Consider the following 15,422-nt stretch of genomic DNA (forward strand, 5'->3'; position numbering starts at 1 on the left):
TGTCAATGTTTGTCTCATGAAGGTCACCTGTTGGACTTCATATCTTACCCAACTTGTTCTCTACCACTGCATCTCTGGGTGTGTGCTATACTTTATTAAAAAAAAGCCTCTACCTAGCCAGAATTGGCATTCATGCAATGGTCCAAGAACACTACGTTCTTCCACACTTCCCCTCCCTTCAACACACATCGCTTCACTGGTCCATCCATCCGGACCATCAGCACTTGATATTGTGGTTTGTGATCTTGCTGACCCTGCAGCCTGTCTTGGCTGGGTGAGGGTGTAATGTCATTCTAGTGGGTTTCCTCCTCTCTTGGGCCTGTCTCTGTGTCTGGATAGGGGCCCTGACCCCCTGCACCCTCAAATGGACATGGACTCCAGCGCCGCTGGGCTCAGCCAAGTCCCTGGTGCTCGGGTCCCCTTCACCTTCAATGAGTATTGACGGACTGAGGCCTCGGTCCAGCATCTTTCACACTTGCTTTAGCGAGCCCTCCGATGCCACCGCTGACATCAGGGGCCCGGCGGGCGGGAGGGGTGCAGAAGCAGCGAGCTCGGGGATTGGCTGAGTGGAGGAGGCGTGTTCACTTTGCTCCTTGGACGCTCAGGCCCACCTGTGTCTTTGGGCCCCTGGGTCCAGGGTTTGGCAGCCACGTTTGTGCCCGACCTCCACTGTTGGTCTCAGAGAGCAGCGGCTGAACCACAATGGAGGGCCCCTGCCTCTGAGCGTACTGCAGCTCCTGGGAGGTGAGCTGGTACTGCAGCTGTTCCAGAGCAGACAGACGGCCATGTTGGTCCCCTTGCTTCTCTATGGAGAGCCTCTCTGGCTCCATTGACTGCACTGGTCTGACAGAGGCCTGGGGGACCTGTAGTCCAGCAGTGGTGGTGGTGTGGGCTCGCAGACGGTTGCCCATCTCTATCAGCTGCTGCCGCTCCCTGCTCAGACGGGCGATACAGCGAGCCGCCTGCTTCAGCTTGGCCTGCAGGAGAGGTGCGTTTGGTTTACCACCTGGCACGTCCCCTGGCACACCGGCAGACCTCAGGCCCAAGGCCAGCTGCTGCCGCCGGAGACACAGGTTCTCCTCCTGGAGCTGTCGCACCATCTCACTCTGTTCACACACAATGGGCTCCCGCCTGCTAGCAATGTCCAACTTCAGTGCCGAAACCTGGTTCCCCAGGGCAACAGACTCCAGGTTGTTGAGGACATTTCCTTTCTGGTACTCCTCCTTCTCTCGCCTCACTTCCTCCAGCTCCATCTCTACTGCGGCCAAACGCTGATGAAGACCCGCCTCCTCACACACCCCCTTCCTGCGCTGATTGGCCACTTCCAGACGTAGCTCCTCCCCTTCCACCTGCTTGGCATGGCACTGTTGCGTGAGGCTGGAGAGGGCAGACTCCAGATGTGCCACTCTCACCTCCTGCTTCTTCAAGGCAGCAGTGTTGCTGACTTTCTCCATACGCAGACCGCCAATAGTTTCGTTGAGTGATCTGATGTGGTTCTGTAGGTACGTGTTGTCCAGAGCCACGGGGGCCAGGGCCTCAACAGGTCTGTCTGTGGCTGCAGCTGGATTGAGGGGTCCTACAGGGCCCTCTAGCTGTCCCTCCAGGTGTCTGCACCGAGCCTTCAGCAGTGACACCTCCTGCTCCAGGCCATGACTGTATTCTGGAGGAACTGGAAGTGCTGTGCTGGTTGTAGAGGAGTTGCCAGTGGGCTGTGCTGGTGGTCCACTAGCCACCTGTATGCTGGTAGTAGGGATGGTGGAGGAGATGACAGGGCCGCTTGGAGGCTGGGCTGGGAGATGGCTGAGATCCATATCCTTCCTCATCTGGGCCACCACAGCCCTCAGGCTGCTGCTCTGCTGCTGCAGGCGACGGATCTCCTCCGATGCCAGATCACTCATGTTTGGTGTGAAACCCTGTAGTGCCTGGTCTCTCTCCACTGTAACAGAACGCAGTAACAGTCAGGTCCTGTAGCTCTCTGTCTCGTTCCCTCAGCTCCGCCCTGGTCTGGTCTCTGGCCTGGGTCAGGCCCTGTATGAGCTGCTCACTGGCCAGGTAGTGTTCAGCCTTGGTGTCCTCACAGCGTCTCTGCCACTCCAGCTCCAACTGGACTCTCGTCCGCTCTAAAGCCTTCTCTCTGTCCAGACCTGCGCCCAGCTGCAGCTTGTATCTCTCCACCTCCTCCCTGCTCCTCTCCAGTTCACCCCTCAGTTTAGCCTCTCTCTCCTGCAAGGGCAGCATTTCCGTCTCCTTGGCAACAGCCTCCTTGGAGGCTGTTGCCAAGGAGGCTGATGTACAGTACTTGTCCCAGCCAACTTGCGTCACCTCCAACTCTGAGCGAAGCCTCTGTGCAGTCTTGTCTCTCCGTTCCAGCGCTTCCCGCTGGTCGCTCTGTGCCCGGCGCGCCTGTGCAGCCATCACCTCCATGTCCTCCTGCAGCTTCACCACATGTCTCTCAGCGGTCTGCAGCTGCTGGGTGTGGGCCTGCCGCTGGGCCTCCAGCCGGGCCTCGCACTCCCTCAGAGCCCGGTCCAGATCCTCGTGTTGTGGTTATCCTCCTCCTTCTTCAGTTTACAGACCTCACTGCTGGCAAGGATCACATGATTAAGGAGCTTGAGGACAAGCTGAAAAGGATGGAGACCAATCTTCCAGGCGCTGTGTTGGAGCTGGGTTTGGAGCTGTTGACAGAGCTCCTCAGAGGCCTGCAGAGCCTCCACAGCCTGGACCTGGGCCTGGAAGTGCACCTCCATCTCTTTAGACAGCAGCTTCACGTGGAGTTCATGAGACAGCACCACACCTCGCATCTCATCCATTTTCAGGTTGAACTCGTGTTCCCGGAGTCTGAGATCGTTGTCAAAGTCTGCCGTCATCTCCCGTCTCTGTAGGGCCAGCTCTCCTTCCACCTCTATTATCCGGCGCTGCAGATCCTGTTTCATCCTCTCATACTCCTCCCTTTGCTTCTGAATGTCAGCAGCCATAGAGCCCTGCAGCTGGTCCAGCTGCAGGCTGTGCTTAGCAGCTCGGTGCTGGCCGGCCCTCAGCTCCTCCTCCCTCTCCTTGGCCTCCCGGCCTCTCAGCTCCTCCAGCTTGACTACCTGGATACGCAGCTGGCTCAGCTCCTTCTGTCTGTTGCTCTCTACAGTCAGTGACATGGTGGCCACAGCATCGTATCTCTCCAGCTCTGGGTCTCTCTCCTCTAGGACCGCCAAGTTGAATTGGAAATCCTCCCTCAGCTGCTGGAAGCGTTGCCTCAGGGAGGAGCGCTCGTCCTGGGCCTCTTTGAGGGAGCTCTCCAGCTGCTGGAACCTGAGAGACTGGAGCTCCTTCCATTCCTTCTCCTTACTGGCCAGCTGAGCCTCCAGGTCCCCATCTGCCTGCATGGTCAAACTGGGATACACCTAGGAGTTTTGACACCCTCTTCTCTTGTCTTCCATGTGACGTAAACGCTTCCCATGGAAATCATCCGGTACGTTAACACATTGAGTGCCAGCGACGCCATATGGCGTCATTAGAAATTTACCGTAGAGTGCCAGCGACGCCAAATGGCGTCAATAACTCAAAATTGTTTTTTTGACGGGGGGGGGGGTGTCCATCTCAGCTTCTTACATCGCCTCTTACAATATGAGAGCTATTGAATGTGTCTAACCTATTTTACAGAACCCTTAGGTGGTGACAGCGCTCTCCAGATGAGAGAACGTGGAGTAAAACACACAGAAGAAGTCGTTGGGGAAAAGGAAATCGCATCGCATCCGTCCGTATGCAGCTGCTTCATTGAAGCATAACGTTTAGCTGTGCCCCTGCAGCAGCCAATCTGCTATCACAATTGAGCACCTCCGTGTGCGCTGCAACAGCCCATTCGCATGATCAGCCGTGGATTTGTTATTATTCTCAACTGGAAGCATGGGAGCTGGTACACGCGGCTGTAAAAAAGCTGGATCTAGCGGACTTTTCAAGTGCTGAGCACACGCAGAGCAAACAGCAGAGCCGAGCAGAGCAGAGAGACACCCCTCCCACAACGGGGGGGGGGAGGAGGAGGGGGGGAGGTGGGGCACGCAGAGCAGCACACAACACTGACCCAGACAGACCCAGACAGCAGGACAGGGTTGGCAAACGCAAGCCAGAATATCCGATGCCCACCAGCAGAAGCAAGAAGCTGCAACCAGCAGCGCACGCAGGGGCCAGCGCTGCTGGTTGCAGCTAAAAATATTATTCTTCCAAACAAAATTCCCTGGCCTTCACTGTTTTATTGAAGGAAATTATTTTTGAGGTGTGACTACATCAGAAAATTAGCTTCAGAGTCAGTGATGTGCTTGAAATGTTTAATTTCACAAAAGGCTCATTATCTCAGCTCGTAGAAAAAAAGGTCTGTTTTTCGTTCAATCAAGCTATCTTCTCCGGCTCATAACTAAAGAACGGAAAATGGGATCAATAAACTTTTTTTTGCAGGTGATAGAAGAGAGTCTCATCGTTATTTGTGCGTGTTCAGTGTTTACATAGTAATTATTAAAGAAATTATATGACTGTTTTAAAATGCATTGCGGCCTATGTGGCACAGCAAGCAACCTTTTGCCCAAGGGCCGTGGCACTCAAAGTGTTAACATGCTATTCACATTTTAGTGGAGAGCAGCAAGTATAGAGAGCAGCCACTCTGCTGCACTGTTGTGGGGAAAGCCATCGTTGTCCAAGTCGTTGAGCGGGCGTAGGGTTTTTGAGGTGAAACGGACTGAGCACAAGTTTTAAGTTCTTCACCTTAGAGTTGCACAGCGCTGCAGTGTGTTGGTCAGCCAGTCTCATGTGTTACTGTTGAGTGAGCACTGCTCTGCTGCACTAACATTAATGTTGGTCTCCGAGTGACGGCGAGTTCAGAATGTAACGTTCGTCTGGCAAAGGTCATTATTGAGTCATTTGAAGATGAACAACAAGATGTTTTGACAAGATAGGCTGTCTGCGCCATATAGTCTCTGGACGCTGCGGCGGCACTGCCGTCACAGTTAAGTTCCACACACGCAAAACTGTATGGGTGCTACTGCTGTAAATTATTTCATAGCATGTGTGACATAATTGCACTGTACAGCCCTCACTGATGACATCACAATTGCGTGATTGATGACATAAATTCAGACTTTTTCCTCCGAATTCATTACATTACGTCATTTGGCAGATGCTTTTATCCAAAGCGACTTACAATAACACATTTTTGTCAGCAATAGAGCAATCAACTATGCAACACAGTCTATGACAGCTACAACTTCTGAAGAAATAGTGGTAAAGTTTTTTTGTTGTTTTTTTAGAGAGAGAGAGAGAGAGAGAGAGAGAGAGAGAGAGAGAGAAAGATGTTAGTTCAAGAAGGGGCCAGGTGGAGCCTGAAAGGTGTGTTTTAAAGTCCCTGGAAACCAGAAATATTTCTTTATTATTTAGCATTTTGAGTTCATCACATCACAGGAGCCTATGTTAATAAGCCACCAGCCAAATTTGAACGATGATGAACGTCGCAAAATATATAAATTTAGGTTTGACAGTCCTGGCAAAAGTCATGAGAATCAATTATTTTTTAGAGTGTATTTTCTCCCGCGGACTGTGTGGGCGTGTCCCGTCTACAGCAGGGAAATTTCCCTCTCTCAGACCTCTCTCCTCTCCTCGGAGAGGGAGAGAGAGAGAGATGGTTTGTGTGTGTGTGTGTGTGTGTGTGTGTGTGTGTGTGTGTGTGTGTGTGTGTGTGTGTGTGTGTGTGTTCGCGTGTTGCTGCGCGCATAGCGTACTGACGGTCATCTGTCTATCTGTCTATCTGTCTGCACGCGCGCACACACACACACACACACACACACACACACAGCAGCGCCGCAGCAGGCAGAGGAGAGGTTTCTACACACCGCCGACGAGACTAATCTCTGCTCTGCCACTTCGAGTGCACAGCGCTTCTGTCTCCCTCCCACCGTGTGCTGTGTTCGTTCGTTCGTTCTCTCTCTCTCTCTCTCACTAGTCCAGAGAGAGAGAGAGAGAGAGAGAGAGAGAGAGAGAGAGAGAGAGAACGAACGAACGAACACAGCACACAGAGTGGGAGGGAGACAGACAGACACTGAGCAGCGCTGTGGGGGCAAAGAACGCGCGTGTACAAAGGTTATATAGAGCTTATGACCTCATAATCTCCTGCGTTTTAGCACCTCGCGGACTGCTCTCTTCAATGAGGAAGTACTTTGTAGAATCTTGTAGAAAAGTGTCGATTTTAAGGCTTTGGGTTGAAAGTAATGTATAATAATTTCGGAGGCACACAATTACTAACATAAGACCCTAAATAACATAGTTAGAACGTTTTTGTGGATTTTGGTTTCCAGGGACTTTAAGTTTTTGACGAAAGATTGGCAGTGAAGCGGCCGTCCTGACCATAGGGGGGAGCTCATTCCACCATTGAGGTGCCAGGGACGAGAAGAGTCGCGATTGGGATGAACGACTTTTGAGCCCCGTAGTGAAGGGGGGCGAGGCGTCCTACACTAGTGGAGGAGCGGAGGGAACGGTGAGAGGTTTGGAACCTGACCATAGATCAATTTAGCCAAGTCACACACTTTTCTAATGCTTAAAAGTCTATACACATTTGTAGTGTGTGTTAATGACTGACCGAGACGGGTCCACCGATCTGCTCCTTGATGAAGATCAGGTCCTCAGGCAACACCAGGCCATGATCCTTCATCACCGGCTCCAGGCCATTATCACTCACCAGGTAGTCAAACATCTCTTGAGAAGCAGTCTCATGCTGCAACACAACAGGCACACAGATGCATATTAAGATGAGAACGTGAACATTCACCATTTCAAATTGTCTTGACTCACTAATCAAACAGAAAGAGCTTATCTAAGAGTTTACTACAATGACAGGCATACTCACATATAAATGCTCATGTGTGGTTAGAATTAAACAGATTCATATCTTCACAGCGACTGAGAAGGTGTCCTATTTATTTCGACATATTCATATAGAATTATCCACGACAATAACAGTCCAGGATACAAACTTGAATGGTTCTTATCTCTCTCACGTTTGATAAATTGTATTAATGACACCATGACTAAGAGTTCTTATCACTGAACCTTATCAGGCTGGACACTGTAATAATGACTATCTTAGTTGACAACTGTTTTGCTTACTAGTCATTTGACAGGAATTGCTTAGCAGATCAGCCTTGGTTTAATTATATACAAAAAACACCATGCTGTTCACTTACATAGTTCTGGCTTTTTGAAAACTTCTTGTTAAACCATATTTTAAGAACACCGGAGAGGTCAGGTCAAGCTTTGTGAAACTAAAGTTTTAGCTTCCGAATTGCTAGAAAATAGCCAAAATAAACAATAAATAATAAATAAATAATTGGACAATCCAACAGCATGTTTGGGCTGGATTATTACTGTGGTTGTGGATTGCAGACATGGGACCAAGTCACTTCGGTCCAAGTCTCAAGTCATTTTGTTTTGGGCAAGTCAAGTCAAGTCAAGTCACAGGTTTTGTCAAGTCAAGTCAAGTCGAGTCCCTAGTTAAGGCAAGTCAAGTCCCAAGTCAAGTCACTTTTTTTTTCCACGCCCAAATACTGCAGTCTTACCTTTGTTTATAAAGAAAAAAGACATGGTATTAATACCTGTCTAATAGTGGTGATATTATTGGCCAATTTACAGTATCTAACCCGTTCAAAAAGTATGACAAATTTAATTTGTATTCTAATCATTGATATTCAGTGAAATAAATGTAATCAAACAAAAGTCAAATAACTTTATAAACGCTTATTTATTTCTTAACTGCTTCTCAGTAAAAAAAAAAAAAATCTGCCACGTCAGTTTTAAACTGTGAATTAGTGACAGGCTGACAGCCATACTACAATGTAATCAAACAAAAACAAATAGCTTAAACTTAGAGTATTTACCTCTTCTCAATCAAAACATATTAATATAAACAAGGCTAGGTGGAAACGTAGTAGTGCAGAAAAGCATTGTTGAACCTGTTGACACACACACACACACACACACACACACACACACACACACACACACAGCTGACAACATGTACCTCTCCCCCCTCCAACCCAGGGCTGACACATAGGCTACATTTGCATAATGTCCCAATATGCATTGTGGTTGACAAGGAAGCAACCAGATGAAGCTAAATAAGTGGTAGATAGTAATATTTCTTTTTACCAAATTTTTACCACAAGTTGTAATATTTCAATGTTGGCCAAAATAAAAATTTAAAATTGACTTTATGAATTAACACCCTAAGTCTAAAGCACATTTTCAGGCGGGGTATATATACATCTCACAACTAGAACGAGTTGTAGGATGATTAGGAACTTTGGAGACCACCGTGTTGCGCAAGCTTGTGCATAATATTTTAAGATCTCTTGGCGTGCTCGCAGTCTACAGATCGAACCGATAGTCTACGGGCCTGCGCTGGCCAAAAGTATTTAATAAATATTTCCTCTCAATCACTGTTAAACAGTGAAACACTGACAGCCAGACTACAACATCAAACGTTCCGCCCCTGTCCCTTCTGCCTGTTTGAAGAATATCGCAGCTGTGTGCAATCCAGTGACATGATTGATTGACGGCCAGTCATCCAATCACGACAATGCTATAAGGCGGAGCATGACTGGATGACAATTTGTCATTGGATCACTCAGTCATGTTCCTCCTTATAGCATTGTCGTGATTGGATGAGCGGCTGTCCGTCACGCTCCTCTCTTCGTCTCCTCTCCAGCTTGCACTCCCCGCCATGCACTGACTGACGCATACCGGACAGACAGAGAAACTTGGACAATGTTATGTTATGATTTAATTATTTAAACAGACAAACACAAACAAGTCATCCAAGTCATCACCTCTCAAGTCAAGTCAAGTCTCGAGTCTTTAACTTCCAAGTCCAAGTAAGTCTCAAGTCATTTATGTTTTTGTCAAGTCAAGTCACAAGTCATCAAAACAGGGACTCGAGTCGACTCGAGTCCAAGTCACCAAGTCTCAAGTGCCCATCTCTGGTGGATTGATAGATTCTTAGGAATCTAGCATATCCTTGCTGCTAGAGATAGTTTTCTGAAGTATCTAACATTGGACATTGGTTTAAAACAGTTCCAGCTTGCATATTGACAGCAGATGTGTCTTGTCGTTCAGTTGGTCATTCAGCCCTTTCAATCAGAGCCTCACAGTGCTGGAACTGTGTGGCAGTACTTATCAAAGAACTTAATACAGTTAAATACTGTTTGTGATTGAACCAGTCCAGTTTGACAGTGCTGTGTTTGTCAGTGATGTCATACATAAGCATTGTGACATTACTTTACTCCCTGGCGAAAGTCGTTCCACTACTCGTTACATTACTTTTGCGTTACTAACATCGCTTGAGTGAAGTAATGTGCGTATCTCCACCCCTCAAAAGTTGTAGACAGCGCTGCCATCCCCCCCTCCCCCTACAGCCCCCCCAAACTGACTCGAACTCCTATGAAAGTTGGTGCTACAATGGATCGGCCAGAGGGATGACTGCCTCCGATTGACATGAAACATCCTATCGTCACTCCTCATGCCTAAATCTAACCAATCATCACTCCTCCCCGTCCCTCTAGTCCATCCATTCTAGCAATTAACGGCTTTTAACAGTCAGCTGTGGTGTTGCGCAATCGTGCATTAAAAAGCACTGGAAACATTGGATGTTTTTTTCCAGAATCCTGCAGATTCAATCCCGATCCTGCTGATGATTGAAGGATTTATGTAATGCAAGTAATGACAGTGTTTGATTTAGTAACTAATGTGATTACTGGATTTAGGAGCCGTAACGCCTTACACTACTCGTTACAGACAACTGTAATGTGATTACAGTAATGTGTTACCCCTCAACACTGACCAATATATGACATGGGACTATAGAAACAAAATTAAAAAATATATATAAGGGGGACAGTTTCTCACCTTCCATTTCAATCCTGGACGCGCTCTGGGGATGAACATGCCATCGAACATATGGGAAAAAGGCCCATGTCCTGGATAAAGAGGGATATGGAGATGTTACTGATTTGTTTGCGTGTGCATTAAACTATTCATGTTTATATCTTACCAAGTCTTGTACCAAATAGAAGCTACTGAAGCTACAGTTTCAGTTTTATTCTGACTCCCAACCACACCCAGTTATTAATGATCAGTTACATGAGATGAGTCATGGCATGGCACAGTGTGTGTGTGTGTGTGTGTGTGTGTGTTTCTTAACTCACCCAGGTCATGGCAGAGACCAGCGATCTGCACACAAAGGATGTCCCTGCGCGAGATGAGGAGTTCTGGCTGCCTGTCATTCAGTGCTTGTACAAGCCGTCCTGCTAGGTGTCCCACCCTGCAGCAGGGCATCAACAACAGAACAACCCCTTTCACAACCACTGTGTGACCATCCTGCTGCTACCCACCTGGAACTAACACATCATGAGCTTTTGATGCATCAGAGTTGACAATTTAGTCTGCTATCAGGCTAAAAACTTTATATTTTGCATTGATGACTCTGTTGACTGTTCTTTACATGTTTTCAAATAGGTTTTATTGTTCTTATTGTGTGTGTTTTACTGCACCCTGTCTGCAAACCAAACTTCCCCAATAGTAAACATTTTGAATCCACACACACACACACACACACACACACATCTGAAAACACACACAGACATACCCAATGGAGTGTTCAAAGCGGTTGTGAGATGCACCAGGGAAGACATAGTAGGTTCCTCCCAGCTGCTTGATGTTTCGTAGTCTTTGGAACTGGGGTGTGTCTATGATTCGGATGAGAAGTGGGTGTATCTCCACATGCCCATGGATGGGATCATTAAACACCTGGTAGAAAACAGCACACCAAACAGCTAGGATTAGAAAAATATACACACGTATTGTATTATTTATCAGCTAAGAGACTGTTAGTTAAAAACAAATCTGTGCCTGTCTTTCGGGAGGCAGGGAGGCCGTCTTTACCTCTTGTAGTGTGACATATTCAAAGACCAGCGTCTTGGCATCTGGGATGCCTCACAACACCCAAATGAAAAGTCTATCATGCCAGTCTCTTTTTGGTATTGTCACAGTTGGTTAATATGATGGTTGCTGGTTACCCCTGTTGTGTGATTTATGGCATCGCGTGAGGCTGTCATAGGAAAGTGGGAGTTGATTTGAAGGGGTGTCTCTCGGCCACTCCAACCAAGGAAGACATGTTGTCTCCCCCGCCTCCTGTTCTCTCTATTCTCTTTATTCCTTTATTTTCACGTATGGGTGAGTGTGTGTGAGATACTTTTCTGTTAGCGTCTAAACTAATGAACGGAAGCTGGTTGTAGCTAGCTTCCACACCCCGGCTTGGGCTATCCAGTAAAGCACGAGCCGTCTGCCTCGGCCGGCCTGCTGTCTGCGCCCTACGCCTGTGCCGGGTAAGTCAACCTCCCTTTCACAAACTTTCCATCTGGCAGCCTTGTGGGTCTTTGGTTCTGCCGTGGTATGTTGCGGGTCCAGTTCATCTAGACATGAGCCTATCTCTTTTTAGAACCGAAACCGTGACAGTATCGTCTCGCATAGTTTGTCTTCCTGGCCAGGAACCAACTCATTCGTTGCACAACCACACCTGTGCCAGGTAAGTCAACCTCCCTTTCACAAACTTTCCATCTGGCAGCCTTGTGGTTATTTCCTTCTGCCGTGGTATGTTGCGGGTCCAGTTCATCTAGACACGAGCCTATCTATTTTTAGAACCGAACCCGTGACAGTATCGTCTCGCATAGTTTGTCTTCCTGGCCAGGAATCAACTCATTCGTTGCACAACCACTGCAATAACCTAACATTTAAATTGAGGTCATTCCTCGTAGTGGTTTTATTTTGGAATTAAGTTTCTATGTGTGTGGAGTGGACTCCTGATTCAACATCGTCCTCCGCAACCTGGGAAATCCACACGATAGTCCCTACCAACTCCAAGGGTGTTGTTTTAGAGCTCACTGTTCAATATCACTGGAAGGGGCAAGCAAAGATGAGGGGATGATGAAACTAGTGTTTCATCATTCATCTTATTCTACCTCTCTTCCCCCTTTTTCCAGCCTGCTGACTTAACTTGACTGTAGAGTGAGAGTAGACAAGGACAAAAACAATAACAGCAAGCAAAAAAGAAACCATAATGGATGGTACTGTAGGTGGCTGTGATGGTCCTTTACTGACCCTGGTATGTCTTGACCTTCCCTTGCTGTTTATCCTACACACCTTTCTTCTTTTAAATAGTCAGTCTCTGTTATCACCACATCCTTCAACATGAGTTATTTTGAAGAACATTGTATACCTTTGGCTCCGCTGCTCTCTGCCAGAGCTTCCTGAGACTGTATAGGAGTTGCAGACGGACACCACGGGGCCTAGGGAGAGAGAGAAAAGCAGTGTAAGAGAAAGTGGACTGTGAAACATCAAAGGGGGCTGTGGGTTTTGCTTGACTGCCTGCCATTCTGGTCAACCATTATAGTGATACCACACCAAGGGGCATTGGCTTTGAATGAAACCCCCTTTGGTTAGGCAGGAATCAGGATTCGTATGTTTTCTTAGACATCCGACACCAGGACAAATGACACACTTACTCTATGCCAATCTTCTCCAACTGTGTCTCGGAGAGATCCTGCAGATCGACACCAGTTATTTTTTTCTCTGGACACAGGAGGAAACACAATGTTGTTGGCATTTCATAGTTCTCCTGTATCTCAGGGAATAGAGCAACACAACACTGTTAGGGTTAGGCGTTTGGTACTTGTGGTATTGCAGAGCACTTTGGATAAAAGCGTCCCCCAAATGGCACGTTAAATTATGTTTATTGATTGTGCGTAGCTAGATTTAGCTAGACACCCTCTCTGTAAAGTCCTCTGAGACATGCTTGTGAATTAGGGCTATACAAATCAACTTGGCGTGACGCGTGTAACTTAACGTAGACACTACAGTCCCTCCAGGAAATTGCGATTTTGCGATCGCAATAATTAATGCAAATTCAACCAAACTCCGCGATATTTGCGGGGCTTGCAATTTTTCAAAATTCCCGCAATTTTGCCACAAAAAGTTAGTAAAATGCCGCATCTATTCTTTACCTGGGTTTGAGATATGTGTGCACTGTCATCTTGCCTGGTTGCTGTGGGAACGAGGGACAACAATAGGAAGTGACGAGAGTATGGGACATAACGTAACACGTCATCGCATTGTGATGAGGAGGGCAAACCCCTCACATTTACCAACAAAAATAACCGCAAAACAATTTCCAAATGTTTTGCATAAAAGTGGAGGCAAACTATTTTGCACTCCCTGCAACACTGTCGTGGAGGAACACAAACGGAAATCGTCACTGGACAGCTACTTTGCTAGCGCGAAGCATTTGAGACCCACACACACACACACACACACAGGTGGCATATTTAGCTTAGCCTAGGTAAACCCAGCCCCCACGTGACCTGCTCTCTCAGTTCCCAGTCACTAGTGACTGAGAACAGGTCTGAGAGCAGGTCACTGGGGGCTGGGTTTACCCAGGCTATATTTAGCTTAGGGTCTAGTTGTTTGAATATTTAACAAGGAACAAGGAACAAGGAACAAGGAACAAGGAAGGGATGAGGAGGACAGGGAAGGCATGCCGGTCTATAAACAAATCATAACGGAACTGAAAAGGCAAAGAACACTGGACAGAACAAAGAGACCCACACCCTGGCACCTGCTCACCTTCTAACAGACTTCTTATTTTTGATAACTATTCCTTTCTACTGTTTATAAAAAATAAATAAAAAAAATGTATTTACTGTAAATGTTTGTAACCCCTTATTGAATAATTGAATAAAGTATATTTAAAAAGGAAGGCATGCCAGCTCGCCCCCCCCCTTGCTTCGCGGGCTCAAGGGCCGCTCTCAAGCTCGCCTTTTTACCTGTCTCGCCCCCAAATGGTGGAACGAGCTCCCCCCCATGGTCAGGACATCAGAATCTCTCCCCATCTTCCACAATCGGCTAAAAACTCATCTCTTTTCTCTCCATTTTACCTCCCCCTAACCTTCTTCAACTCCCTTATATGCTGCCCACGGACTGTCAACTGTTTTTGGTTCTTTATTTTATTTATCTTTTTCATTATCTCTGCTTTCCACTATGTATGTTACATGATCTATGCTTGTTTTTTATCCCTCTGTACGTCGCTTTGGAGAAAGGCGTCTGCCAAATGAAATAAAGTAAAGTAAAGTAAAGAGGAAATAAGGATAAGAGGAAATATATAAAGCACTAAGCAAAAGGTATGAGAAAAGGCAAAGTGATAATAGCATTATTGAGGATGAGGAAGAAAGGAGAAGAGAAATGATGATGGGAGGAAAAGAAAAAATGTACGGTAATTAAAAATTAAAAAATTAAATCGAATTGTTTTCCTCATGCCGCAATTTTTGCCAGTTCCCGCAATTTTACAGCAGAAAATCACATAAAATGTTGCAAATTGCATCGCAAATTTTGAGAAAAGCCGCCGCAAAATCAAGCATCTACAGCTTGCAACTGTGTACGTTTTGACAACAGCTGTAACAAGAACATGAACTAGCTAACAAGCTATTAGTTAGCAAGTCACACAAATAAACATGGACAGGTGGACGTTAACCGAGCTAGCAGCTGTCCAAAAGGAGAAGAGACTGGACTAGTCAGGCTAACGTTAGCTGTAAGAAGAAAATACATTTAAACAGATCAAACTGTATAAACCAAAACCATAATAAGACAGACTTCTAAATGTGTCTGCCCATTCCTTGAGTCCTTGTTGTCGCTGCAGGTATTGGCACGTTTCCTCCACTCCCCATCTCATGAAGTCCTCTTCGTGCTCTCGGACCACAGACACTCTCTTCTCTGGGGTTTTGAAAGTGTCAGCAGTGGATGGATCTTGCTCTAATTGGCGCTTTCGGTTCGCCATGTTGAGCAGACAAAAAGCAGTAGATAGAGTGGAGGCCCACAAATGAAATGTCACGGGAGCAGTTTCAGCTGATCAGTTCAGATATGCACACAAGACAAGACACCCAGGCAGTGAAAAATGCCGGGTTTTTGTTTCTCTCCCTCTCACTCTGTTGTCTGTAGTCAAGAGCCTCTGTTGTCTGTAGTCAAGAGCCCCAGAATCACAATAGAACTTCCGGTTACAGCCTTCAGAATACAATTCTTTGGTTTAACGCTAGTTCTTTTTAAAGTAATAACATCATTCATACAGAAGTGGGAACAACACTTAATGAGGATAATATCGGGTCTGTTTTCCCCCTCAAAGCACACCTGATTGTTCTAGTTGTCAGACTAAACCTCCACCACCGATATGCCCTGACAACTAGAGCGGTTTATTTTCCAAAGGAAACCACATAACTTCCTTCCAACTATCTTTAACTTCATGCAGCTTTTTTCTGACTTTGGGTTTGGTTGACAGCTAAAGGGCGGAGCTATGG

The 15,422-nt window shown here is 46.8% G+C and overlaps 1 protein-coding gene and 1 pseudogene across 2 annotated transcripts in view; both read right to left on the reverse strand.

Moving 5' to 3' along the window:
* Positions 1 to 15,007, reverse strand: part of LOC310800913 (deoxynucleoside triphosphate triphosphohydrolase SAMHD1-like) — a 30,287-nt gene extending 15,280 nt beyond the window's left edge. The window contains exons 1-7 of the mRNA XM_083664794.1: positions 14,725 to 15,007; positions 12,585 to 12,651; positions 12,299 to 12,368; positions 10,670 to 10,830; positions 10,230 to 10,345; positions 9,931 to 10,001; positions 6,611 to 6,745 (exon numbers count right to left, since the gene is read on the reverse strand). Of these exons, the coding sequence (XP_083520920.1) occupies positions 6,611 to 6,745; positions 9,931 to 10,001; positions 10,230 to 10,345; positions 10,670 to 10,830; positions 12,299 to 12,368; positions 12,585 to 12,651; positions 14,725 to 14,908 (804 nt within the window). The 5' untranslated portion in view covers positions 14,909 to 15,007. The remainder of the gene's footprint in view (positions 1 to 6,610; positions 6,746 to 9,930; positions 10,002 to 10,229; positions 10,346 to 10,669; positions 10,831 to 12,298; positions 12,369 to 12,584; positions 12,652 to 14,724) is intronic.
* LOC310800914 (coiled-coil domain-containing protein 57-like) lies at positions 218 to 3,377 on the reverse strand (annotated as a pseudogene). Its single transcript has one exon. The product of its transcript is annotated as a coiled-coil domain-containing protein 57-like (transcript).
* Positions 15,008 to 15,422: the final 415 nt, after the last annotated feature.

This window comes from Poromitra crassiceps (genome assembly GCF_964638095.1).
Source record: "Poromitra crassiceps genome assembly, contig: HAP1_SCAFFOLD_132, whole genome shotgun sequence".
In the NCBI taxonomy this organism is placed as follows: domain Eukaryota; kingdom Metazoa; phylum Chordata; class Actinopteri; order Beryciformes; family Melamphaidae; genus Poromitra; species Poromitra crassiceps.